This window comes from Chiloscyllium punctatum, chromosome 14 (assembly GCF_047496795.1).
Source record: "Chiloscyllium punctatum isolate Juve2018m chromosome 14, sChiPun1.3, whole genome shotgun sequence".
Classification (NCBI taxonomy): Eukaryota; Metazoa; Chordata; class Chondrichthyes; order Orectolobiformes; family Hemiscylliidae; genus Chiloscyllium; species Chiloscyllium punctatum.
This window is the reverse complement of record NC_092752.1, coordinates 41,906,440-41,933,336: the sequence shown is the minus strand read 5'-3', so window position 1 is coordinate 41,933,336 and position 26,897 is coordinate 41,906,440. Positions and strand designations below refer to the sequence as shown.

The 26,897-nt window shown below is 42.1% G+C and overlaps 1 protein-coding gene across 5 annotated transcripts in view; it reads left to right on the top strand.

Moving 5' to 3' along the window:
- Positions 1-26,897, top strand: part of LOC140485756 (folliculin-interacting protein 2-like) — a 132,122-nt gene that overhangs the window by 72,404 nt on the left and 32,821 nt on the right. For all 5 annotated transcript variants that reach the window (XR_011962428.1, XM_072584257.1, XM_072584255.1 and 2 more), the window contains exons 6-11: positions 6,397-6,497; positions 6,601-6,690; positions 20,750-20,821; positions 21,201-21,336; positions 25,990-26,191; positions 26,708-26,796. Coding sequence is in view for 4 of the 5 variants with exons in the window: in XM_072584257.1 (XP_072440358.1) it covers positions 6,397-6,497; positions 6,601-6,690; positions 20,750-20,821; positions 21,201-21,336; positions 25,990-26,191; positions 26,708-26,796 (690 nt within the window). In the remaining variant the exon portion in view is untranslated. The remainder of the gene's footprint in view (positions 1-6,396; positions 6,498-6,600; positions 6,691-20,749; positions 20,822-21,200; positions 21,337-25,989; positions 26,192-26,707; positions 26,797-26,897) is intronic.

The window sequence follows — 26,897 nt, the reverse complement described above, 5'->3', positions numbered from 1 at the left end:
TACGAAAGTCGGTGGAGTTGTTGACAGTGAGGAAGGATGTGGCAGGTTACAGCGGGGATATAGATCAGCTGCAGAGCTGGGTAGAAAGGTGGCAAATGGAGTTCAATGTAGGTAAGTGTGAAGTGATTCACTTTGGTAAGAGTAACAAAAAGATGGAGTACTGGGCTAATGGTCGGATACTTGGTAGTGTGGATGAGCAGAGGGATCTTGGTGTCCATGTACACAGATCTCTGAAAGTTGCCACCCAGCTAAATAGTGCTGTGAAGAAGGCATATGGCGTACTGGCTTTTATTGGTAGAGGAATTGAGTTCTGGAGTCCTGAGGTCATGTTGCAGTTGTATAAGACTCTGGTGCGGCTGCATCTGGAGTATTGTGTGCAGCTTTGGTCGCCATACTATAGGAAGGATGTGGAGGCACTGGAACGGGTGCAGAGGAGGTTTATCAGGATGTTGCCTGGTATGGGAGGAAGATCCTATGAGGAAAGGCTGAGGCATTTGGGGCTGTTTTCATTGGAGAAAAGAAGGTTTAGGGGTGACTTGATAGAGGTGTACAAGATGATTAGGGGTTTAGATAGGGTTGACCATGAGAACCTTTTTCCACGTATGGAGTCAGCTATTACGAGGGGCATAACTTTAAGGGGGGGTAGGTATAGGACAGATGTTAGGGGTAGATTCTTTACTCAGCGAGTCGTGAGTTCATGGAATGCCCTGCCAGTAGCAGTGGCGGACTCTCCCTCTTTATGGCCATTTAAACGGGCATTGGATAGGCATATGGAGGATGGTGGGCTTGGATCGGTGCAACATAGAGGGCCAAAGGGCCTGTACTGCGCTGTATTCTTCTATGTTCTATGTTCCTATGCTCTAAAGAAAAAGGTTCTAGCTTATCCAACCTCTCCCTGTAACTCAGATTATTGAGTCCAGGCAACATCCTTGTAAATTTCTTCTGCCTCAGGGGTCACTGCTGGGTCCATTACTGTTTATCTATATCACTCCTTCCAGTTTAATAACATCCTTCCTATAGTAAGGTGATCGAAACTGAACACAATACACCAAGTGCGGCCTTACCAACGTCCTGTATAACTGCAACATAACCTCCAAACTTCTATACTCCGTGCCCTGACTGATGAAGGCCAGCGTGCCACAAGCCCTCTTCGCTGCCCTGTCTACCTATTACTCCACTTTCAGAACTGTGAACCTGAACTCTAAGATCCCTCCATTCGTTCACCTTGAAACCCTTACCTTGATTTGATTGTCCAAAATACAAGACCTCACATTTACTTACATTAAACTCTATTTGCTATTCCTTGGCCCAATTCCACAGCTGATCAAGGTCGTCCTGTAATTTCTGGTAACCTTCCTCACTGTCTACAATACTGCCTAGTTTAGTGTCATCAGTAAACTTACTAATCATGCCTTGTACATTACCTGCCCTCGATCTCTTCATAGCCAATTGCTGCCGCAACATTAACTGCCTCAACCTGTCCACCCCTCTTACCCACTCCAACCTCTCTCCCTTGAAACATGCAGCCCTCCACTCCCTCCGCTCCAACCCCAACCTCACTATCAAACCGGCAGACAAGGAAGGCGCGGTGGTAGTTTGGCGCACCGATCTTTACATTGTTGAGGCTAAATGCCAGCTTGCGGACACCTCCTCCTACTGCCCCCTTGACCATGACCCCATCTCCCACCACCAAACCATCATGTCCCAGACCATCCATAACCTCATCACCTCCAGGGATCTCCCATCCACCGCCTCCAACCTCAGTCCCACAACCCCACACCGCCTGTTTCTACCTCCTGCCCAGAATCCACAAACTTGACTGTCCCAGCCAACCCATTGTCTCAGCCTGCTCCTGCCTCACCGAACTCATCTCTGCATACCTCGACATGGTCCTGTCCCCCTTAGTCCAAGAACTCCCCAACTACATTTGGGACACCACCCATGCCCTCCACCTCTTCCATGATTTTCGCTTCCCCGGCCCCCAACGCCTTATCTTCACCATGGGCATCCAGTCCCTATACACCTCCATCCCGCATCACGTAGGCCTCAAGCCCTCCGCTTCATCTTTTCCCGCCGAACCAACCAGTACCCTTCCACTGACACCCTCCTTCAACTGACTGAACTGGTCCTCACTCTGAACAACTTCTCTTTCCAATCCTCCCACTTCCTCCAAACCAAAGGAGTAGCCATGGGCACCCACATGGGCCCCAGCTATGCCTGCCTCTTCAGATATGTGGAACAGTCCATCTTCCGCAGCTACACTGGCACCACCCCCCACCTTTTCCTCCGCTACATCGATGACTGTATTGGCACTACCCCGTGCTCCCACGAGGAGGTTGAACAGTTCATCCACTTTACTAACACCTTCCACCCCGACCTCAAATTTACCTGGACCATCTCAGACTCCTCCCTCCCCTTCCTAGACCTTTCCATTTCTATCTCGGGCGACCGACTCAACACGGACATTTTACTATAAACCGACCGACTCCCACAGCTATCTGGATTACACCACCTCCCACCCTGCCCCCTGTAAAAATGCCATCCCATATTCCCAATTCCTTCGCCTACTCCGCATCTGCTCTCAGGAGGACCAATTCCAATACCGAACAACCCAGATGGCCGCCTCCTTCAAAGACCGCTCTTTCCCCTCCGACATGGTTGACGATGCTCTCCACCGCATCTCCTCCACTTCCCACTCCTCCGCCCTTGAAACCCACCCCTCCAATCGCCACCAGGACAGAACCCCACTGGTCCACACCTACCACCCCACCAACCTCCCAGATACATTGTATCATCCTTAGTCACTTCCGCCACCTCCAAACAGACTCCACCACCAAGAATATATTTCCCTCTCCTCCCCTATCAGTGTTCTGGAAAGACCACTCTCTCCGCGACTCCCTCGTCAGGTCCACCCCCCACCAACCCAACCTCTACTCCTGGCACCTTCGCCTGAAACAGCAAGAAAGACTTGCACCCACACCTCCCCCCTCACTTCCCTCCAAGGCCCCAAGGGATCCTTCCATATCCGCCACAAATTCACCTGCACCTCCATACACATCATTTACTGCATCCACTGCACCCGATGTGGCCTCCTCTACATTGGGGAGACGGGCTGCCTAGCACCAACCAACCAACCCAACCGCCACGTGGCTGAACACTTTAACCCCCCCCCCAACCCACTTCACCAAGGACATGCAAACCATGGCAACACGATGCCTGGAGGAAGTGCGCCTCATCTTTCGCCTAGGAACCCTCCAACCGCAAGAGATGAATGCAGATTTCTCCAGCTTCCTCATTTTCCCTCCCCCACTTTATCTCCGTCCCAACCCTCGGATTCAGCACCGCCTTCTTGACCTGCGATCTTCTTCCCGACCTCTCTGCGCCCACCCCCTCTCTGGCCTATCGCCCTCACCTTAACCTCCTTCCACCTATCGCATTCCCAATGCCCCTTCCTACCTTTTATCTTAGCCTGCTTGGCACACCTTCCTCATTCCTGAAGAAGGGCTTATGCCTGAAACGTTGATTCACCTGCTGCTTGGATGCTGCCTGACCTGCTGCGCTTTTCCAGCAACACATTTTTCAGCTCTGATCTCCAGCATCTGCAGTCCTCACTTTCTCCTATGCCTTGTACATTGTTATCTAAATCAATGATTTGCATGACAAACAGTAATGGACCCAGTAGTGACCCCTGAGGCACTCCACTAGTCACAGGCCTCCAGTCCAACAAGCATCCTTCCACTGTTACCCTTTGCTTCCTACTGTCAAGCCAATTTTGTATCCAATTTGCCAGCACACCCTGGATTCCATGCGATCGAACCTTCCCGAGCAACCTACCATGTGGAACCTTACCAAAGACATTATTGAAATCCATATAGACTACATCTACCATCTTGCCCTCGTCAACCTTCCTGGTCACTTCCTGGAGTATTCCTAATCAAAGCTAGGTGGAACACCATCAAATAATTGAATGTCTGGATGTTAAAAATTTGTTGATTCCATTGACCCTTCTCAGTTTAGTTCCATGGAATTTGCTCAGGTTACTTCACTGAACTGTTAAAGTAATTTGCTACAAAATAACCATGACGCAATTATCTAATTTCAATGTTACAGCATTATAGTTATTTTCTGCAAGCTCAACTTCTCATTCAAACACTTGGTTCAAATCATGTGTCGAAGTTTAATGCTCCGTGCATTCTGTATGGATGGTGGTGATGGTTTTTGTTGATGACTGACTCCCTTCTCCATTTGAGAGAATTGTCTGAATCTGGCTCCAGTCCTCCACTTAAGAGGTGACGATCAAACTTCTCAGTAAACCACCTTGTAGAAGCTGCAAGCCAATCAAAAGCAGCTTCAGAGTGTTCTAAATAGTCACAGGGGGTCCAGATTTTTAAGGACTACAATGGCAAGCAAGTGAGGGCTTTTCTTTGGGCTCTTGCTAGGTGAGGATCATGGGGCAGTGTTTGAAATGAGGATGTTGATGGTTTTGCATCCCATCCTTGCCCTGGATTATGTTAAATTGGATGCCATATGCAGCAGGCAAGGTTGCCCTGGTTTCCCATCAGGAAGAAGCCACTTTACCTACCAAATAGGTGATAAAGGAAGCTGTTGGTGAGTTGAGGGGCCTTTAAGTGCTCTGTAATTGACCATTTAAGGGGGCAAGAAGAGAGTGAATTTTCCTGCGTGACCAGTTTACCCAATTATTTGCCTTTTTGCTACCTCCAAGATGGGGATAGTGGCTCTGTGTTGAACTGTACTATGGCTAGAAGAGGTCAAAATAATTTTTCCTTTGGTGTGTTTTTTTTTAGTTTGCTTTTGGGGCTAGTCTTTTTTTTTCTCTGTTATAACTCGTTTTACCATAATACAGTATTTGTATTTGGACTCTCTAAGTACACCTTGAAGTGTTGAACTAATCTTCAAAAATTCACTTAAACTTTAAGCCACAGTGCAAGGAAAGCATTAATTTTAAGACACCATGTATTTATGTTTGTGTGTGATATTGAGCTTAAGTTAGCAATAAATGAATTTTTTATTAAGAACTGATGTACCAATGTGCGCACACCCATCATGTGCTTTCCACAAGACTCGGGAGGTCATAGCCAAACAGTTGTATGTTTGTTTCTAACAGACTGTGTATTCCAAGAAATTCACAGTATGTGCAATCCTTTGGCATATAAATAACATGATTGTAAATCTTTATGAAATAAAACTGTTCAGTTTGAAGTTATCCAATTGACTATTAAGAATAATGCAAATAATAGGGGGAGGTGATGGCCTAGTGGTATTATCATTAGACTGTTAATCCAGACACCCAGACAACGTTCTGAGAACTTAAGTTCAAATCCTGCTGTGGCAGATGGTGGAATTAAGTTAATATCTGGAATTAAGAATCTATGACTATTAATCCATTGTCGATTGTCAGAAAAACTCATCTGGCTCACTAATGTCCTTTTAGGAAAGGTAACCAGCATCCTCACCTGGTCTGGCCTATATGTGACTCTAGATCCACAGCAATGTGGTTGACTCTTAACTGGTCTCTCGGCAATCAGGGATGGCCAATAAATGCTAGCCTAGCCAGTGATGCCCTCATCCTTTCAATGAATCAAGAAAAACCACTTTCTTTTGAAAGGTTCAGAACTATTGGCAGTCTTCTCACTGTATTTCCACTTCAAGCTGCTTATCTCCCACATTTACTCTGAATGTATTCACTATAAGCCTATTAACAGCAAGTGTAGGAGAAAAGCAGCCGAAGATTGGAGGACGAACTTTTCATTTTAGTTGTATCAACTGCGGGTCAGCTTTTTATCCAGTAGTCGCCCCTGTGTATTTTGACCATTTAAAAAGTAACCTTCTGTATTATTTTGATCAGAAGTTAATTCTTTAAGTAGAAAAGCTTGTCTTGCTCAAAATGTCACTAGGTAAAAGGTGAATCCTGCTCCTTATGTCTCCATCTCTCATGTTTTAATTACATATCTGCTGTCCATGGTATCATGATTACAGCTTCTGTGAATCGTTCAGTTTCGTCCCCAGAGCAGTTACCTGCTTTTTTTTTATATATTGCAATATAATGGTAATGACTTTTAACTAAGCTAATAGAATTCTTAGGGAGCTGAATTGAGTTTCTATTCAAAAAGTCTTTAATATGAAAGTTTTAAAAATCTAGCCAAAAAGTCATCTTGATGCTGTGATACTTATTTACCACAGAAAATAGATTTCATCTTCAAATCGTTTCACATCTTAAATTTTGAGAGGGGCCTTTTTAAACTGTATGGATTATGATGCATGCCTTTTCTGGTGTAAATCGATCATTGCATAATGTATGCTTTTAATATCTGGACATATTCCAAATATTCCTCCTGCTTTTTTACCAAACTTTAATTTGAACCAATGTCTTTGTAGGCTACAAGATAGTTTTGAATGCATCAGCCAAGAAAATACCCTTGGAAAGCCTTGTCCTAGTCAGGATGGCATCAGTAACACTCACATTGCTAGTAACTTGGGTAAGGATGGATTCAAAATTTCAGTTATTTCGTTTGACATTTTTGAGCTTTTGGAGTTATTATTGTAGTCACTGGTATTTTCTTACTCCACTTTTACCATTAGGTCGTTTGTTGGTTTGTGGCAGCAAGCTGCTACTATGTCCTACTGAACCAGGTCCACTCCATCTTATCCGGAGTGCTTCTTTCTTTGCAGGTTTGTGTGGAATGCTGAGCATAGTGTGTACCACACAAAAGCACTTGGCTCATTTTGTTGTGATTTTAATGGAGAATACAAAGGCAGAAGTTTGTGGAATTTTTGATTTGGTTGTATAAACCCCAGATGCAATTTTAAATTTTGTTTCATGCAAAAAAGGCATTGCTGAGGATATGATGCAACTGAGAGCATATTCTCATTGATTGGCTAAACAGGTCATTCTTTTTCAGTTGATGAACTCTGCCCATGTATTTCTAGGCTGTGCATTCACAATAGGTTTAGCTTGCGATTATTTAATTTTGGGGTGTAGTTTTAACTTTGCCTCTAAATAACTGTTTTCTGCTTTGCAGTTTTGCATAAAATCAAAATACCATAAGATATAGGAGCAGTATTAGGCCATTCGGTGCATTTGAGTCTGCTCTGCCATTTGATCGTAACTGAGATGCTTCTCAGCCCCATTCTCCTGCCTTCTCCCCATCACCTTTGATCCCCTTACTAATCAAGAAAAATTCATAACGATTGCTGTGTGACCAACCATTTGTACAAGCTATATAGTCTGCATTTGTGACATTCAAAGGAATGAATTGAATTCATCAGTTGTACTGCTTACATTTGAGCATTGCTTAATGACAGTTTATAAAACCATGGACAGATTTTAAAACTAATTCTGCATGTTGAATGCACTGTTTGCTTAGTAAATTGGTACTTTTGGATGGGTTGTTGAAGAATTCTGATTTTTATCATGGAAGGCAACCATTTGGTACATCGTGGCTGTGAGAAGGCAAGCATTATCTATAACCCAATTTTTCTCTTCTCTTTTATCCTTTTTTTTTCATATTTTGACTTCAGCTATTAATCAAGTTCCTTCTTAAGTACTCCTCCTTATTCCATTAGTTGTCAATCTTGTGCACCCCATATTCTAATAACTTGTGGAAATGTTTCCTCAAGTTCCTCCTCCTTTCGATGTTTGAAAGTAATTCTACTTTGCTACTCAAATAGGCGATCTCATTACTTAACCTCAACATGTTTCTAAATTGCAAACCTAGTATATTCTCATTTAAACTCCTATGATCTAGTGAAGACAGGCAAAGCTTTTAAATGGAATTTCAAATAGGACAAAGAAATGGTCTTGAAGCATTAACTCTGTTTCTCCTTCAAAGATGCTGCCAGAACTGCTGAGTTTCTCCAGTCCTTTTTCTGTTTTTATTTCAGATCATCAATGTCTGCAGTACTTCTATTTTAATGCAATGTGTTCTTGTATCCTGATGATGCTGGCTTTTTTTTTAACAAGTTGTAATAATTAAAAGACATTGTTCTTCCATAAGGCAACTGGGAAGTGCAAGAATGCAGTGAGTGTGATGATCACCCCTCTTATTGAAGTACTTTTGATCATCCCTGCAGTGTTGTCAGATAGGAAATTCCAGGGTGTTGACTCAGTGACAATGAAGAAAGTTACAATGCAAATTCTTTTCCGAAGTGATATAACTTGGATATGAGCATTTCCTCATTGCTAAGCACAACCTTTTTGGAGGTAGAGGTAACAGGGGAGGAATAGCTCAAACTGGTGATAGGCAAGCAAGATCGCACAGCATGCTGAGACATCAAGACTTGTGCTCCAGAATGTACTACACCCCTAGCCACGTTGTTCCAGTATAGCTACAAAACTGATATCTGCCCAACAATGTGAGGATTTTTTCTTAATTGTAGGATGTGAGTGTCACTGTCTAGCCAGTTTTTATTGTCCTGAATTGAGAAGGTGGTGAGCTGCCACCTTGAACTGCCTGCAGTCCATCTACTGTAGGTAGACATATTGCAATTAGGAGAAAGTGAGGACTGCAACTCATCCATGCTGACCAGATATCCTATCCTAACCTAATCTAGTCCCATTTGTCAGCACTTAGCCAATATCCCTCTAAACCCTTCCTATTTATATACCCATCCAGGTGCCTTTTCAATGCTATAATTATACCAGCTTCCTCTGGCTACTCATTCCATACCTGCACCACCCTCTGTGGAAAACGTTGCCCCTTAGGTCTCTTAAATCTTTCCCGTCTCACCCTAAATCTATGCCCTTTTGGTTCTGGACTCCTGACCCCTCTCCACCCCTCAGTCTCCGATGCTGCAGGGAAAACAGCCCCAGCCTATTCAGCCTCTTCCTATAGCTCAAATCCTCCAACCCCGGCAACATCCTTGTAAATCTTTTCTGAACCCTTTCAATTTTCACAATCTCTTTCTGACAGGAAGGAGACCCGAATTGCACACAATATTCCAAAAGTGACCTAACAAGTGTCCTGAACAGCTGCAACACAACCTCTCAACTCATATACTCATTATTCTGACCAATAAAGGAAAGCACACTAAACAGTGCCTTCAATAGGAGAAAGAGAGGACTGCAGATACTGGAGATCAGAGTTGAGAGAGTGGTGCTGGAAAAGTAGAGCTGGTCAGATGGCATCCGAGGAGCAGGAGAATCGACGTTTCAGGCATAAGCCCCTTGAGACTGATCACTAAACGTAGTGATCTCTGACTAAGCCCCACTCTCTGCAACTGGATCCTCAGTTTCCTGACCCATAGGCCACAATTGATGAAGATTGTGAACAATATTTCATCCTCACTAACACAACACTCGAGCCTCCAAGGGGTGTGTACTCACCACCTACTGTACTCACTGTATACCCATGTCTTTGTCGCCATATACCAGACTAATGCCATTTAAAAGTTAGCTGATGACACCGCCATAGTTGGTCGAATCTCAGATGGTGACAAAATAGACTGCAGATGGGAGGTGGAAGACCTGGAAAAATGATGTACTGAGAACAATCTAGCTCTCAATGCCAGCAAAACCAAGGAACTCCATTATTGGCTTTCGACGGGATGTCACTCATGCCCCCCTACACATTTAACAGCTCAGAGGTGGAACGAGTGCAGAGTGTCAACCTCCTAGGAGTGGTCATCAACAACAAACTTTTTTGGACTCATCATGTGGACGCACTGGTTACAAAGGCCCAGCAACGTATCATCTTCCTTAGGCAGCTGAGGAAATTTGTCATGACTGCGTATACCCGTACCAATTTTTATAGGTGCACCATCGAGAGCATTCTGTCTGGATGTATCACGACCTGTATGGCAACTGTAACATTCAAGATGTGAAATGGTGAGTGGTGAACTCAACTGGGACAATCACAAAGTCCAACCTCCCGTCTATAGAATCCATCTACCAGGCCCATAAGGTTAGCAGCATTCTCAAAGATCTATCCCTCCTGGCAGTGTTTTTCTATAACCTCTACCATTGGGGAAAAGGTACAGAAGCCTGAACACAGGCACAAGCCAGTTTTTTAACAGTTTCTACCCTACTGTTGATAGAATACTGAATGGACTCTCAAACTTTTAACATTTGCCTGTTTTTGTTTTTGTTGCTGTTTACCTATTATTTACTATCTATGCTACTTAACTTTGATCTGCCTGTATTGTTCACAGGACAAAGCTTTTCTCTGAGCCTCGGTACGCGTGACAATAAATTCAGTTCGATTCAATAATCCCTTCATCAGGAATGCATTGCCATTAGGGAGAGAATTCCAGGATTTTTAGATTAAATTAGATTAGATTACTTACAGTGTGGAAACAGGCCCTTCGGCCCAACAAGTCCACACCGTCCCGCCGAAGCGCAACCCACCCATACCCCTACATCTACCCCTTACCTAACACTACGGGCAATTTAGCATGGCCAATTCACCTAACCTGCACATCTTTGGACTGTGGGAGGAAACCGGAGCACCCGGAGGAAACCCACGCAGACACGGGGAGAATGTGCAAACTCCACACAGAGAGTCGCCTGAGGCGGGAATTGAACCCGGGTCTCTGGTGCTGTGAGGCAGCAGTGCTAACCACTGTGCCACCGTGCAGCCTTTAGTGACAGTGAAGAAACTGTGTAGTTTATTTCCAAGTCAGGATGGTGAGTGGCTTGGAAGGGAGCTTGCAGGTGGTGTATTCCTATGTATCTGCTGCTTTTGTTCTTATCAATGGAAATGGTTGTGGATTTGGAAGGTGCTGTCTAAGGATCTTGGGTGAATTCTGAAAATGTATTCTGTAGATAGTAGCAACAGTGTGGGACTCAGCATTGGTGATGGAGAGGATGGATGCTTGTGGATGTAGTGCCAATCAAATGGATGGTTTGTCTTGCATGGTGTGAAGCTTCTTAAATGCTGATGGAGCTGCACCCATCAGGCAAGTGGGAAGTGTTCCAACACACTCCTGACTTATGCCTTGTAGATGGTGGACAGTCTTTGGGGAGTCAGGAGATGAGTAAATCTCGGTAGTGTTTCTAGTGTCTGACCTGATCTTGTGGCCACTGTGATTAGTCTAGTTGAGTTTCTGGTCAATGCTCTGCCACCATCCCCCCCCCACCCCCAAACAAAAAACAGGATGTTGGTAATGGAGGATTCAGTCATGATAACATCATTGAATGTCAAAGTGTGATGGTTAGGTTGTCTTGTATTGGAGATGGCCATTGTGGCATCTGTGTGCTAAAAATGTGTTTTTACCTTTTTTTTGCCAGTTGTCAGCCCAAGCCTGGATATTGTCCAGGTCTTGTTGCATTTGAACATGTAATGCTTCAGTATCTGAGGAGTTGCAAATTTCCCAGTATGTCCTGTGTAGGGCATACAGTAGGACAAATTAGTGGGTGGCATGGTGGCACAGTGGTTATCACTGCTGCCTCACAGCATCAATTCCCGCCTCAGGCGACACTCCTGTGTGGAGGTTGCACATTCTGCGTGGGTTTTCTCCGGGTGCTCCGGTTTCCTCCCACAGTCCAAAAATGTGCAGGTTAGGTGAATTGGCCATGCTAAATTGCCCGTAGTGTTAGGTTAACGGGTAAATATAGGGGAATGGGTCTGGATGGGTTGCGCTTCGGGGGGTCAGTGTGAACTTGTTGGGCCAAAGGGCCTGTTTCCACACTGTATGTAATCTTAAAAAAAATCCAACTTGGCTAATTACAGACCCGTTAGTCTGCTCTTAATCAAGAGTAAAGTGATGAAAGGTATCATCAACAGTTTTATCAAGCAGCACCTGTTCAGCAACAACCTGCTCAGTGACCGCCAGTTTGGGTTCTGATAGTGTGATGGAATGCTCTCAACTTCTCTGGTTGAATGCAGCTCTAACCTGCTTGATTGGTACCACATCTGCAAACGTTCACTCCATCCACCACCGCTGCACAATAGCAGCAGTGTGCGCAATCTGCAAGATGCGCTGCAGAATTTAATCAAAGATGCTTTCACCGTCTATATCAAACTCCCAACTACTTCCATCAAGAAGGACAAAGGCAGTAGATATGTGCGAACTCTACCATCTGCAAAGTTTCCTCTTCCAAGCCACTCACCATCCTAGCTTGGAAATGTATCATCATTCCTTCAGTGTCACTGGGTCAAAATCTTGGAATTCTCTCCTTAATAACCTGTTTCTACCTACCACGTGGGGTGGCATGGTGGCTCAGTGGTTAGCATTGCTGTCTAACCGCACCAGGGTCCCAGATTCGATTCCATCCTCAGGCGACTGTCTGTGTGGAGTTTGCCCATTCTCCCTGTGTCTGCGTGGGTTTCCTCTGGGTTCTCCGGTTTCCTCCCACAGTCCAAAGATGTGCAGGTCAGGTGAATTGGCCATGCTAAATTGCCCATAGGTTAGGTGCATTAATTAGAGGGAAATGGGGTTTCAGTGGGTCGGTGTGGACTGGTTGGGCTGAAGGGCCTGTTTCCACACTGTAAGGAATCTAATCTAATACACCAATTCAAGAAGGCAGCTGACTACCACTTTCTCATGGACAGCTAGGGACAGACACTAAGTGCTGGACCAGCTAGAGATGTCCATGTCCCACGGGTGAATAAAACAAAATTGTACACTTCTTGATCCAAGTCAGTGGATCACAATCGAGATACTTTATTTGCAGAGGCACTGTTTGCAAAGTTTTATGGGGAATGTAGGTGATGATTCTAGTTATTTACTTGGAGGAGGATTTACTGCATATGAGCATTTCAGCAACTTAAAGTTTACTTAAATGTATTCAATAGGTTGTATACTGTGGTTCAACAGCATGAAAGGTACAGATCTGGAGGCCAGTAACTGATTTGGTATAAATGGTGTTGAAGTACTTCTGTGCTGTTGTAGCTATACCCTTTCAAGTCAGTAGTGATTATTCCATCACCCGTTCCTATTGGAGAGGAAGTCAGAGTTTGAGTTGAGCCCTTCATAACTCTGTTTTAATATTGCCCTGCCATGTTAATCTGGATTGTCTAATCCAGTTAATGATCAGAAACTAGTTGTGAGACTTGATGCTGCTGTTGTTAAAGGAGTTTTGGTGATGACCAGACCTTGACTTGTCCAAGGGGGTCATCATTGACACTCACTCAATACAAATTTTAGTTGCTACTTTCAAATCATACTTAAATGTTATCCAAATGGTGCTGTGGGCTGGGATGGTAAACTTGCTATGAGACAAATTATTAATTGGACTGAACACTGAATCATCACTCATACCTCTTACAAGGCATTTAGACAGACACATGGACAGGCAAAAGAATGCAGGAATAAGAGTGATATGCAGGCAAATGGGATTGGTTTAGAATTGCGTTATGGTTGCCACAGGCATGATGGGTGAAGGGTCTGTTGCTATGCTATACTATACTGTTCTGTGTTCTATATACCGATCTTTTAATCTGGTGTTCTTTACTAAAGTATTTCAGGATTGATCAGCTGATGAAGTGTCCCTGAAGAACTTTTACAGTGAATTCAGAAAACTGCAGTGCCTGTTTCTCAACAATTATAGCCTTGCTTCCAGTACAGCCTTTTCCTTTGATTTCTATTGGCCTCAGTTTTGCCAGGGACCCTTTATTGCTATAATTAAATGCTTTCTTAATGTCAAGGGAAACTATTCTGTAATACTGTTTATTGCATTTGTCTGGGGCTGAGTTCTGGCAGGATCTGAACTGACCATTGGTGATTGGGGTCATCATAATTAGGTGTCAGTATTGAGATTATTGGAGACTACTGCCACTGTTTTGATCGGTGGGAAGCTGATGGATCAGTAATTCTAAATTGGATTTATCATACTCTGCATTTTGTCTCGTTAGTATTACGCATCTTCCCAGCACTTCCAAAGGTTTTGTTTTATATAGTACTGTCTAAATGTATCTCATGTGTTACATTCCCCTTGATACAATTCAGTTATTCAAGGTTTGTGTAAAGATTTGTAACTTGGGTGCTGGTTGCAGTTATTGCGGCTATGTTTGCTGAGCTGGGAATTTGGATTGCAGCTATTTTCATCCCCTTTCTCGGTGACATCCTCAGTGCTATGGAGCCTCCGGTGAGGTGCTGCTGTACTGTCACTTTAGAAATTGTTTGGTTTTGTTCCTGCTGTTTCGGATTGCTGGTTCTGGTTGTTCATTTTAGTGGTCGGTATATTGGGTCTAGGTCAATGTGTTTATTGATGAAGTCCATGGATGAGTGCTAAGCTTAGAGTCATGAAGATGCACAGTATGGAAACAGACCCTTTCAGTCCAACTTGTCCATGCTGACCAGATATCCTAACCTAATCTAGTCATTTGCCAGCACTTGGCCAATATGCCTCTAAACCTTTTCTATTTATATACCCATCCAGATGCCTTTTCGATGCTGTAATTATACTAGCCTCCTCCACTTCCTCTGGCAGCTCATTCCATATCTGCACCACCCTCTGTGAAAATGTTGCCTCTTAAGTCCCTTTTATATCTTTCCCTCTCGCCCTAAACCTATGCCCTCTAGTTCTGGACTCACCCACTATAAGGTCACTCCCCTCAGCCTCTGATGCTCCAGGGAAAACCGCCTATTCAGCCTCTCCCTATAGCTCAAATCCTCCAAACGTGGCAACATTCTTGTAAGTTTTTTTCTGAATCCTTTCAAGTTTCACAACATCCTTCCGATAGAAAGGAGTCCAGAATTGCGTGCGGTATGCCAAAGGTGGCCTGACCAGTGTCCTGAACAGCTGCAACATGACCCCCTAACTCCTATATTCATTGCTCTGACCAATAAAGAAACGATACTAAACGCCACCTTCATTTGGAGAAAGAGGACTGCAGATGCTGGAGATAAAGGTCGAGAATGTGTTGCTGGAAAAGCATAGCTGGTCAGGTAGCATCTGAGGAGCGGGAGAATTGAAGTTTCAGGCATAGACCTTCATCAGGAAGCCCTCCATCACCGCCTTCACTATCCTATCTACCTGTGACTCCACTTTCAAGGGATTATGAACCTGCACTCCAACGTCTTTGTTCAGCAACACTCCCCAGGACCTTACCATTTAAGTATACAAGTCCTGCCCTGATTTGCTTTTCCAAAGTGCAGGATGTCGCATTTATCTAAATTAAACTCCTCCATCTGCAACTCCTCAGCCCATCTGATTAAGATCCCGTTGTACTCTGAAGTAACCTTCTTCGCTGTCCACTACACCACCAATTTTGGTGTCATCTGCAGACTTACTAACTACGCCTCCTGTGTTCACATCCAAATCATTTATATAAATAATAGAAAGCAGTGGACCCAGGACTGATTCTTGTGGCACACCGCTGGTCACAGGCCTCCAATCTGAAAAGCAACCCTCCCACCACCACCACTCTTGTCTTCTAACTTCAAGCTAGTTCTGTATCCAAATGGCTCGGAATTCTCTGGCTGTTTTCTATTTGACTTGTTCTATTACCACAAAGGACCACAAATTTGACTGAGACAATGCAGCAATAATAGGACAAACCTAACAGAGGGCAGCTAGAGAATTCCTAGAAGCCTGGGACTCGGCCACTGTTTCCAAAAATAAACACGTTGACCTAGACCAAATGTACCGCCCACTGGAATTTACAAGCGGGAACAAAACTGAGTAAATTCCGAACATACCGTACAGCAGCGTTTCGCAGGAGGCTCCATAGCACTGAGGATGTCACCTAGAAAGGGGACGAAACGTCTGCAAACCAAATTCCCAGCTCGATGAACATACCCATAACAACTATAATTGAGTTACTTTAAGAAATCAAGTATGAACATTTTTATAAAAAAGCTTTAACTGACTCTATTTAGCTCAAAGGTTTGAGTTCGCTGATTTCTGAGAATGTAATTGACCTTTTTTGTAAGATCTTGATTCAAATTCTCTTTTGGTGAAAAGGGAACTGCAGCCAGATAAAATAATTTTTGGTTTTGGGTTGAGAAGAGCCTGACAATTATTTAACTTGGATCCAAATTTACTACCTACCAATTTGCTTCTTAAATGAGAATGCAGTCTCTTCCTGAATCCTTTTTATGGATGGTGATCATTCTTTGTGATGAAATACTTCTCCAAATCTCTCTCAAATTTTGATTTACAACCAGACGCTTTGTGCTAGTTTGGACAGCTGCTCTGATGTCTGAGAATTGTATGGCTGCAGCACGTTAGGGATGGAGAATTTTTGATAATGACTTCTGATTTCTTTGAGAACTTTGTACATTAAATGAGTAGTTAGTTCTTCGGCAGTTGCTCTGCTGTTCAGTGGCAGTTCTCTAACCAATTTTCAGAATGCCCTGGTTTTATATCCCCCAACATCATTCCCTTCCATTGGTCTGATGTTGTCAGCACAATAAATTCAAACTGAATTAGGCATAATTTTAAATTAATTGGTTAAATTTGAATTGTTGTCAAAACAGCAACCTAAACTCACGTATCCATTTAACAGCCAATTGTTACATGTATCTATTTTGGAACAGCCCATATCTTAACTGTTCTGTTCTGGAAGCGGAGGCTGGACTTTAAATCACTTTAAAATTCAGAAAATGCTTTCTATCTTTAAAGTGAACAAAATTCTTTCGACTTTGTAACATTCAATTCTTTTGTGACTTCAGAGGTACAGATGTTAAAGAGCCATAGCCCATGAATCTGTATATATAGATAGACCACTCTAAAGAGGCATTAGAGGAAGCTGGTAAGGTCAGCTATGTCAAAGGTTAAGGACATAAGTTGAAAAGGATGAGAAAAGATGGTTTCCCATGGTCTGTCATGTAGAATGCCATTGACTAAGTGCTGTTCTGGTGCTGAGCAGAAATTTAATTTGGAGGATTCTGGCAATGTATTGCACGAAAGGTAGGCACAGGTTTGGAGTTCACAACTTGATCGAAGACTTTGGAGAAAAAAGGTGCCCTGTAGATGGGGCAGTACTTTGCATTCTCTCTCTCTTCTTACGGTTTTTCTAATTTATTGATAGATTCAGAGCATTGCTGGAAGGTAGCTTTTATTGACCATCTCCAATTGCCCTAAAGGTGGAAGTAAGTCTGTGTTGGACCTATTACCCATTCTCAGCAATGTTCTGAGATTGTGATTTGTTGGCCAATCATCCATTTGTATGATTCCATTCACTCCAGAATTTACCTAAGTTTCATTGACATCAATTTTTGTAAGGTTCCACTATGCCTCACTCAGTTAAATGCTTCCTTGACATCCAGAGCAGTTACTGTCCCCTCACCAGTTGAATTCAGATCATTACTTCATGTTTGTACCTTTTAAGTTGTGATAGGGCCACTTTTGTGGAAACCACGTGATGTTAAAGCCCAGTGTTTGATTGGAATTTATCAGAATTTAACATGCGAAAGACAAATTATTGAGAAAGGAAAATAAACCAAATGTATAGCTAAGAACCCAAAACCAGAAGATCCATTGTACTTGTATAATGCTTGGTTGCAAAGATTTTTAGTTTGCAGTAACTTTGATTTTGTTTTTGCACTTATCACAAGTAACTTGAATATTTTTCATGGTGTGTACTACGTATCATCAAAATGAAGGTGTTAATGTGCTTCCAAGTAATTCAACACATAGATGGATTTCCCATTTTATAACTCTGAAAAGTGAAGTCTTCCACGAACAAGCCTTAGATTCTGAAGGAATGGTTTTTTATGATTCAGTGCTTATATCTGTTAATTAGGACAGTAAACGAGATTTGAAATCCATTCTCAATATTGCATTTTCTAATTAAATGAGGGCTTTGAGATACACTTTGCTTAATTGAAATAATAGCTTTGTTGAAATAATTCAGCATTAATCTGTAATATTATACACTAATTATTCAAGTCTGCCAGTCCCACCATTCTGGATGGTGCTCTGCTGTAATAGTGAGCCTATCACAATTAAGTATAAACCCCTGGCTGACCTACCCGCAAATGTTTATCATTTTGCCGTTTTATCTCCTTTACATTTTTTAATGCTGAATGACACAGGCAGAGAACATATTTATCGAAACGACCTGTTTTAATTTTTCGATCAAGTATTCCCAGCACGAGGTCAGGTGTGAAGCGATATCTACTTTATTGGTCTGTCCTAGGAGTAGCCATGGGCACCCACATGAAGTCCCCAGCTCTGCCTGCCTCTTTGTCAGATATGTGGAATGGTCCATATTCCATAGTTACATTAGCACCATTCCCCACCTTTTTCCTCTACGACATCGATGACTGTATCGGTGCCACCTCCAAAGGAGGTTGAACAGTTCATCAGCTTCTCGAACACCTTCCACTGTGACCACCTCCAAGTTCACCTGGAGCATCTCAGATTTTCTGGACCTCTCCTCCGTCTCTGCCTGCAGTGATCGATATAACACTGACATCTACTTCAAACCCACGGACTCCCACAGCTACCTGGACTATACCTCCTCCCACCCCCACCTCTGTAATTCCTCCTTCTCTGCCATATCTGCTCCCATAAGGAGCAATTCCACTCCAGGACATCCCAAGTGGCCTCCTATTTGAAGGACTGCAATTTCCCCTCCCACATGATCATCAATGCCCTCCAGCCCATCCCCTCCACTTCCCATACATCCGGCCTTGAAGCCAACCCCTCCAACAGCATCAAAGATAGAAAAACCCCTGGTTCTCATCTTCCAACCCATTTATCTCCAAATACAGTGCATTATCCACTGCTATTTTCGCCACTTACAATCAGACCCCACCACCAGAGATACATTTCTTTCCCCACCCCTATCAGCATTCCGCAGAGACCATTACCTTTGTGGCTCTCTTGGGTCCATGCAAGAGGTGTGAAGCCTACTCTAACAACACCGCCCTCTTTTCCCCACCTCCCCCCCCCCCCCCCCCCCCCCCCTCCCCCAACTATATCCAAGGCCCCAAAGGATCCTTCCAGCAGCGATTTTCCTGCACCTCCAAGCATCTCATCTACTGTATGTGTTGCTCTCAATGTCGTCTCCTCTTCATTGGGGAGACAGGAAGCCAACTCACAGGGAACATCTCTGGGACACTGACCAAACAACCACATTGCCCTGTGGCTGACCACTTTAACTCTTTTGGAATATTCCGTGCTATTCTGGACTCCTTCCTATTGGAAAGATGTTGTGAAACTTGGAAGGGTTCAGAGAGGATTTACAAAGATGTTGCCAAGGTTGGAGGATTTGAGCTATAGGGAGACGTGATTAGGCTGGGGCTGTTTTCCTTCAATCGTCTGAGGTGGAGGGGTAACCCAATTAAGGTTTATAAAATCATGAGGGGCATGGATAGGATAAATAGACAAGGTCTTTTTCCTGGGGTGGAGGAAATTCAGAACTAGAGGGCATAGGTTTAGGGTAAGAGGGGAAAGATATAAAAGAGACCTAAGGGGCACCTTTTTCACCCCAGAGGGTGGTAAGTGTATACAATGCGCTGCCAGAGAAAGTGGAGGAGGCTGGCACAATTGCAACATTTAAGAGGCATTTGGATGGGTATATGAATAGGAAGGGTTTGGAGGGATATGGACCGGGAGCTGGCAAATGGGACTAGATTGGGTTGGGATATCTGGTCGGCATGGGCGAGTTGGACCGAAGGGTCTGTTTCCATGCTGTACATCTCTATGACTATGACATGCAAGTCCTGGGCCCTCTCCACTGCCAAATCAAAGGCATCCGATGCCTGGAGGAAGAAGATCCCAACCACATGGCATCAGTGTCGATTTCAACAGCTTCCTCATCTCCTCTCGCCACCTTAACCAAAAACTCATCCCAGATCCAACACTCCAACTTGGCACTGCCCTTTTGAACTGTACTACCTGTCCACCTTCATTCCCACCTATCTGTTCCACCCTCCCCACCAACCTATCTCCATCACCACCCCCCCCCCCCGCCCCCCAATCTGCATCTACCTCTCTCTTCCCACCTACCTTCCACTCCTCCCACCCCACCTTTCTATTTGTCTCTCAGCCCATTTCTTCCCCCCCCCCCCAACCTGATGAAGGGCTTATGCCTGAAACGCTGATTCTCCTGTTCCTTGGATGCTGCCTGACCTGGTGTGCTTCTCGAGCGCCACACTTTTTGACTATGGTATGAGAAGCAATGCCACATTGAATCTGCAACTAAATGTCCTTTTTCTCAACATTTTATATCTTTCACCATTGTCTTTCCCTGTTGAATGTTGAGTTATCCCTAACAGGACTACATGACTAACTGTTGCATTTCCTCAGATCCCATTCTTGGTCAGAGTATACAGCTCTTCAACAGTTGTAACTGATTCCAGTTGTGCTATCCAACGATATTCATGGACTTTCATCTGTTACAGGGAAAAGGGATTTTTGCCATTCTGTTTGCTGTACTTTCTGTGAATGGGTTTGCTTTTTACAAAAACAGCTGCACTAAGAAGATTTTGCACAGCTGGGCAACAGATTTTCAAAAGGAATAATGACTTGAACAGTATTGATTTAAGATGGTGATACTACAGGGCAACAATACTGTATTCTCTACACAGTGCAATTGCCATAGCACTTTGTGTAGCTGTGATATCTTGTGATTGCATTTTGGTTAGATGTATAAGTTGTAACTGAGACAGTTGTGTTGTAAGAGTTTCAAAATTTAGGCCATTGTTCTAGAGGTATGGCTGTGTTACTGCTTATCATCACTTTATCTGCAATGATACATCTGTGTTTGATCTAAAAATTTCATCTATAATTCTATCTATCATTGGATTAATTGCTACTTAGCTGCTGGTAACAAAAGTGACTAATGAGAATTTGATTTTGTGAAATTAATGTCCTGATAGAACTTTCTATTTGCAGCTCATAGTACACCTGTGGATATGCCGAGTCGAGGTCAAAATGAAGATGGAGATAGTGGAATAGCACGGTCAGGTATTCATTGCGGTTTTTTTTCATATTAAGTTCAAGAAAATAGTCTAATTGTCAACTAAAATATTAGATTATTTTTAAACTGCCAATTGTACTTGAAGTATCAGCTTTTCACTAGTTTTACTTTTTCATAACTTTGAATTTCTTCTAGTTTTCATTTTTATGTTGTGTAAATTATCTCTGAAAGAATTTCCTGCTGTTTGAGGTGGGAGGCTCCTAATTTTCATCATTTATTGGATTATTTTCTGTTTTAGACATTATATTGCTGCAGTTGAAAAAACAATTTGCCCTTGTCGTATCACTGTAAATTGTGCATTAGCTCTATAAAGCAGTCTGTGGTTGTGGTTCATAATGTTCTTTTGCATTTTGTTTTACCTTGCAGCATCCCTCAGTAGTCTGTTAATTACACCATACCCTTCTCCAAATTCCTCCTATTCCAGTAGCTGTGCCAGTAGTTTCCAGCGACGCTGGCGACGCAATCAGACTACCAGTCTTGAAAATGGCATTTTTCCAAGGTGGTAAGTTTAGAGTTTCTGATGTAATTTTGCATTCGTTGTGAAGAAATGAACTGGCAATGATAAATGGCAACTTAATGTTTTTGTGAAGTAACTAAATTGGGAATGACATAATAAAGCCATTTTATTTAAAATACCTACAAACTAGTGATGTTGTTCAGAGTCTATAAGAACGCTGCAGAGGTATGTAATATTTCTGAACTGGCCAGTTTTGAAAATATCTAAGAATATGTGGAAATTGTGGATGTGAAATTGTATTCTGCTGCCTGGAAGTAATGTTACTAGAAAGTTTGATTTACTTGGTTCATAAAATAAACTGTAACACTAATGAAAATGAATCTTTGAGATACTGGAAAGCTGATTTAAGAATAATTTTAATCATATTGTGATTGCACTTGGTTGTCTGATCTAATACTTTTTGTCATCTATAAAATTTGTTCTGATCCACTCCTATGAATCATAGTCATTATAGAATCCCTACAGTGGGGAGAGAGGCCATTTGGCTCTAAACGTCCACATTGACCCTCTGAAGAGTATCCCACCCACACCCATTTCCTGACCCCTATTACTTTTACATTTTCCCGGACTAATGTAAGTAACCTACACATGGATAATTTAGCATGGTCAACCTGTATATCTTTGGATTGTGGGAGGAAACCCACGTAGACACAGGGAAAATGTGTAAACTCCACACAGTCGCCAGAGGCTGGAAATGAACCTGGGTCCTTGGCACTGAGGCAGCAGTGCTGACCACTGATCCACAATGCCACCTTCATAACTGTCTTGATAACTTGCATTTTTATAGCAACTTTTTGAAGTTATCAAAACAGCAATTCGTAGAATAGTTACAGCACAGATTGGAACTGTTCAGCTCATTATAAAGTCTCTCTCTCAAATCTACTCTGCTAATTCTGCTCTCTTTCTCTTTTATGCCCTAAAAATATTTTTTCTCTTCAACCTCCCCTCCAATTCTCTAACAACAGTTACTTGAATCTTTTCCCACCAGATTCTCTCCTTGTGATTCTAAAATGAAAGTAATTTTGTGTGAACACTGGTTCTTTCATTATTCATGTTGAATTGGTATCTTTTGGTTCTCAGCTGCTTCTGCCATTTGGAATAGTTTCTCACTTTCTACTGTCTATCCCCTCATTTGTAAGTTTTTTTTTGGTCATAATTTAATCCTCAAATCCTCTTAATTGGTTCACTTGAGATTCTAATCTAAAAAGTGAGATAAGAGTTTTGAATTTATGTAAAACTCTGTTGTCTCACTTTTCAGATTAGAAAGTATCTAAACATCATGGCATAGACAGAGAACACAGGGGACCAACACCTTCAACATATTGTCTAGCTATCACCATTGTTAATAGCTAACCTGAGAATGCAACGTTTTAAAAAAGGTTTTGTGATTTACACATGAAAGAAGTGAAACAATCACTGTATTCTAACAGATGAAAGGCTTAACAATCAATTTTTCAATGTATAATTTCAGTTACATCACACTGTAAATTTTTGCTATAAATTCTGTTAGGATTGAGCCCTCCACTATCACCTGATGAAGGAGCAGCACTCCGAAAGCTAGTGCTTCCAATTAAACCTGTTGGACTATAACCTGGTGTTGTGATTTTTAACATTGACCATTTAGACATCTTAGAGCATTGTTTTCCTTTTGTGTGGTGCTTGAATGTTTGGAAAGCATTTTATTTTAATTACAAAAATAAATAGAATCATCAAATTTTACAATACAGAAGGAGGCCATTCAATCAATCATATTGCTATTATCTCCTGCAAGAGCTACACAGCTTCTCCCATTTTCTAGCCATATCTCTGTAGCCCTCTAAATTAATCACCTTTTCAAATATACATTCAGCTCTTTTCAAACCTGGTATGGATTCTGTCTCCTTCACTTTCCCATTCTAAATCCTAACAGTGGAATAAGCAAGTTTCTCCTCGTATCACTCCTAGCTTGCTTGCTGGCAATTTTGAAATAGTGGCATATAGGTTCTATCGTACTAACCGATGAAAACAGAATATCCTTTATACCTGTCAGAATTGTCATAATCTTGGACCATAAGACACAGGAGCGGAAGTAAGGCTATTCGGCCCATCGAGTCGACTCCGCCATTCAATCATGGCTGATGGGCATTTCAACTCCGCTTACCCAAATTCTCCCCGTAGCCCTTAATTCCTTGTGACATCAAGAATTTATCAATCTCTGCCTTGAAGACATTTAGCATCCCAGCCTCCACTGCACTCCGCGGCAATGAATTCCACAGGACCACCACTCTCTGGCTGAAGAAATGTCTCCACATTTCTATTTTGAATTTACCCCCTCTAATTCTAAGGCTGTGTCCACAGGTCCTAATTTCCTCGCCTAACGGAAACAATTTCCTAGTGTCCACCCTCTCCAAGCCATGTATTATCTTGTAAGTTTCTATTAGATCTTCCCTTAATCTTCTAAACTCCAATGAATACAATCCCAGGATCCTCAGCCATTCCTCATATGTTAGACCTACCATTCCAGGGATCATCAGTGTGAATCTCCACTGGACACACTCCAGTGCCAGTATGTCCTTCCTGAGGTGTGGGGACCAACACTGGACACAGTACTCCAAATGGGGCCTAACCAGAGCTTTATAAAGTCTCAGTAGCACAACAGTGCTTTTATATTCCAACCCTTTTGAGATAAATGACACCCCACCCTCCCTCTTTTGCCCTCTCTGCTACATCCAAAACTTAGTCCCCTTAATGGAACCACCCCCACATTACAATTAAAAAGTGGTTCAGGACAGGATTTAATATGACTTTTGTCCACAGTAATTTTGCCTTTGAATATTAGAGTAATAGAATAAATTTGGTCACCAATTCTAATATATGAATAGATGCATCAGTGTCCCATGCCTTTAGATCTATGATAGGTACCTTTTGTTGAAGTCTTGTACCAATTGAAGACCTACAATAGGATGTGGCTTGGTCCTTTAACACTTTCTCAGGTTTCACAGTTTCCATTCGTCTTTTTTTAAAATTGTCAGCGACACCCACATGAAAGAAACAAAGATAGCATTTGTTACTGTCTCTAATTGACTGACTTTGGTAGCTTGCAGGCCAACTTCACATGGCAGTTATGAGTCAGTTACATTATTGGACTCTCATATAGGCCAGACCAAGTTAGGAATTTCCTTCTCCAATGGGCATTAGCGAGCCAGATTTGTAGTTTTTAAAAAGAAAATCGGTGATTATTGACAGGATCTCCTTTCTGACCCTAATTTTATATTCTCGATTTATTAATTGAATAAATTGCACCAATTGCCATGGTGGGATTTGAACTCAAGACTGCAATGTTTCAATCTGGTCTTGTAGATTATATTGTTTAAAGTTGCTTATAAACCTCAAAACTACATAAAACTAATACAGAACATCACAAAGTAATAATAAAAGTGCAAAGTACTGCTTTTTAAAAAAAAATGTTGTACAGGATGTAAAAAAGGGTGAAATTGTGAAATATTCTTTAAATCTGGTGATTGCATGAGGTTTGCATGCTTGCTCTGTTAGAACATCTTTAAAAATGCATGATCTTAATAAAGCTGCAACATGGGTACGAGTGAAATTTGTATGACGCTGAATCCATTCTGGATTTATTGAAATGACCCCTCCCCACCCGTAAAGTTTTTTGTTACAAATTTCTGTTGAAATTGTTTCAACTTCTTGGTTGATGCAGATCTAAAGGATTAAGAATTACAAACTTAAATACATTTCGAATGTTACAGATTACTATTATCATGATCATCATCATGATCATCATCAGCAAGGTTGCTTATGATTTCTTGAATAGGGCTAACAAGCTGGGAGGATCCCAAATCTTGTAAGTATAGATATTAAATATAAGGAAGACAGGTCCCCTTGGTCTTGTAACTGTAACTCGAAGACATTCTGGTATTATCTTCACTCTTTGCAACCCAATGGCACATTTCTTTGTCAAGTGAGGCTAAGGAGAGTCACTTGACGTTAGAGTACTGAAATCTACGTTAGGTACACTTAAAGCTGAACAATATACTATATTAGTCAAGGAATATTCTTTTATTGTGTGATTATAACTAAACTTTAATCATGAAATGTTAACTTCCTGACTAATGCTACAGCATTTTGAACACTTCTTTGTTTTGTTTAAATTTTCCCTCCACCGTTTTTTGGCTTAGCTGCCCCAACTTCCCCATTCTATCCTCGTAACTCATTCCCAGAATCATTCTTCTTAATCTTGTTTGGACGCTCCTAAAGCTTGTTGCTTAGAATGGACACACTATTCCATTTGTGATTGAACCAGCGTTTTTTTAAAGTTCCACCATAATGTCATTGCTTTTGTATTCTATAAAGTCCGGGATCCCATATGCCATATTAATTGTTTTCTCAATCTGTCCTGCTGCCTTCAACTTGTGCCCCTGTCCCCCTTTGGTTCTTCTGCTCTATATCCCCTTGAGATTTGCATCCTTAATTATTTTCCTCAGTCCTGGATGGAAGATTTCATCGTATGCCTATGTCTAGGTCTTTGACTAAAAGTTGTGAGCCCCTACATATTGTTAAACTGAATACCAAATTATGTGTATATTCATGTTTTCATAATTGATTTTGGCTTTTATATTTAACATTTCCTTATATTAAAAGGTCAGCTGAGGAGACTTTCAATATGGCAGATGAAAGCTATGCTTCGAACCCTCAGATGGTCCGGAGGAAGAAGATTGCTGTTAGTGTTGTTTTCTCTCTGCCAGAGAAGGAAGAGGAAAACAGGACTTTCCAGGAGTTCTTCTTTTCACATTTTCCCCTCTTTGAGACTCATCTAAACAAACTAAAGTGTGCCATTGAGCAGGTAACATGCAATTATGATTTTACAATACTTTTATCAAAATCTAGAAACTGTTTTGTGTTTAAGTCTGGTGATTTTTCTCCGGTTTGCTTCTTTGTCCTGTTAAAACTATTATAAAAATACATAATTTTAGTTGCAACATGGTGCAAGTATAAAGTTGAATCCATTCTGCATTTATTGTATTGACCCTATCCCATCTTTTAGGTTTTATGAATTTCTGTTGAGATTTGTTTCCAACTGCATTAGTCCTCAATCTGTGGAGCTGCCTGTAACTCCCAGAGGTTGCTACAACTAAAGTTAAGTTTAACAGGAAAATTTCTAGCAAAGAGACCCCTTCGTGATTTGAAGTGAGGTTGGGGTGCATTGATAATGCAAATGACATCGTTTGACATTGTATTTATCCCACAGAGGTTTGTAGGATAAAATTTGGAGTGGGTGGATTTCCATTAATCAAAATTTTGAGTGCATGCTGTAATACAAGAGTTTAATGTATATTATTCTTTTAAATTTTTTTGGTAGGCAATGATTTCCTGCAGAAAGATTGCAGAATCTAATCAGAGAGTGCAGATTTACATCAGCCAGGTAATGGACAGCCTGGGAGAATTCAGGTGAGAATATGAAGAGATTTGTGTAGTTTTGTTCTTCTGTATTTAGAGTCCTCGAGATGTACAGCACGGAAACAGACCCCTTTGATCCAGCTCATCAATGC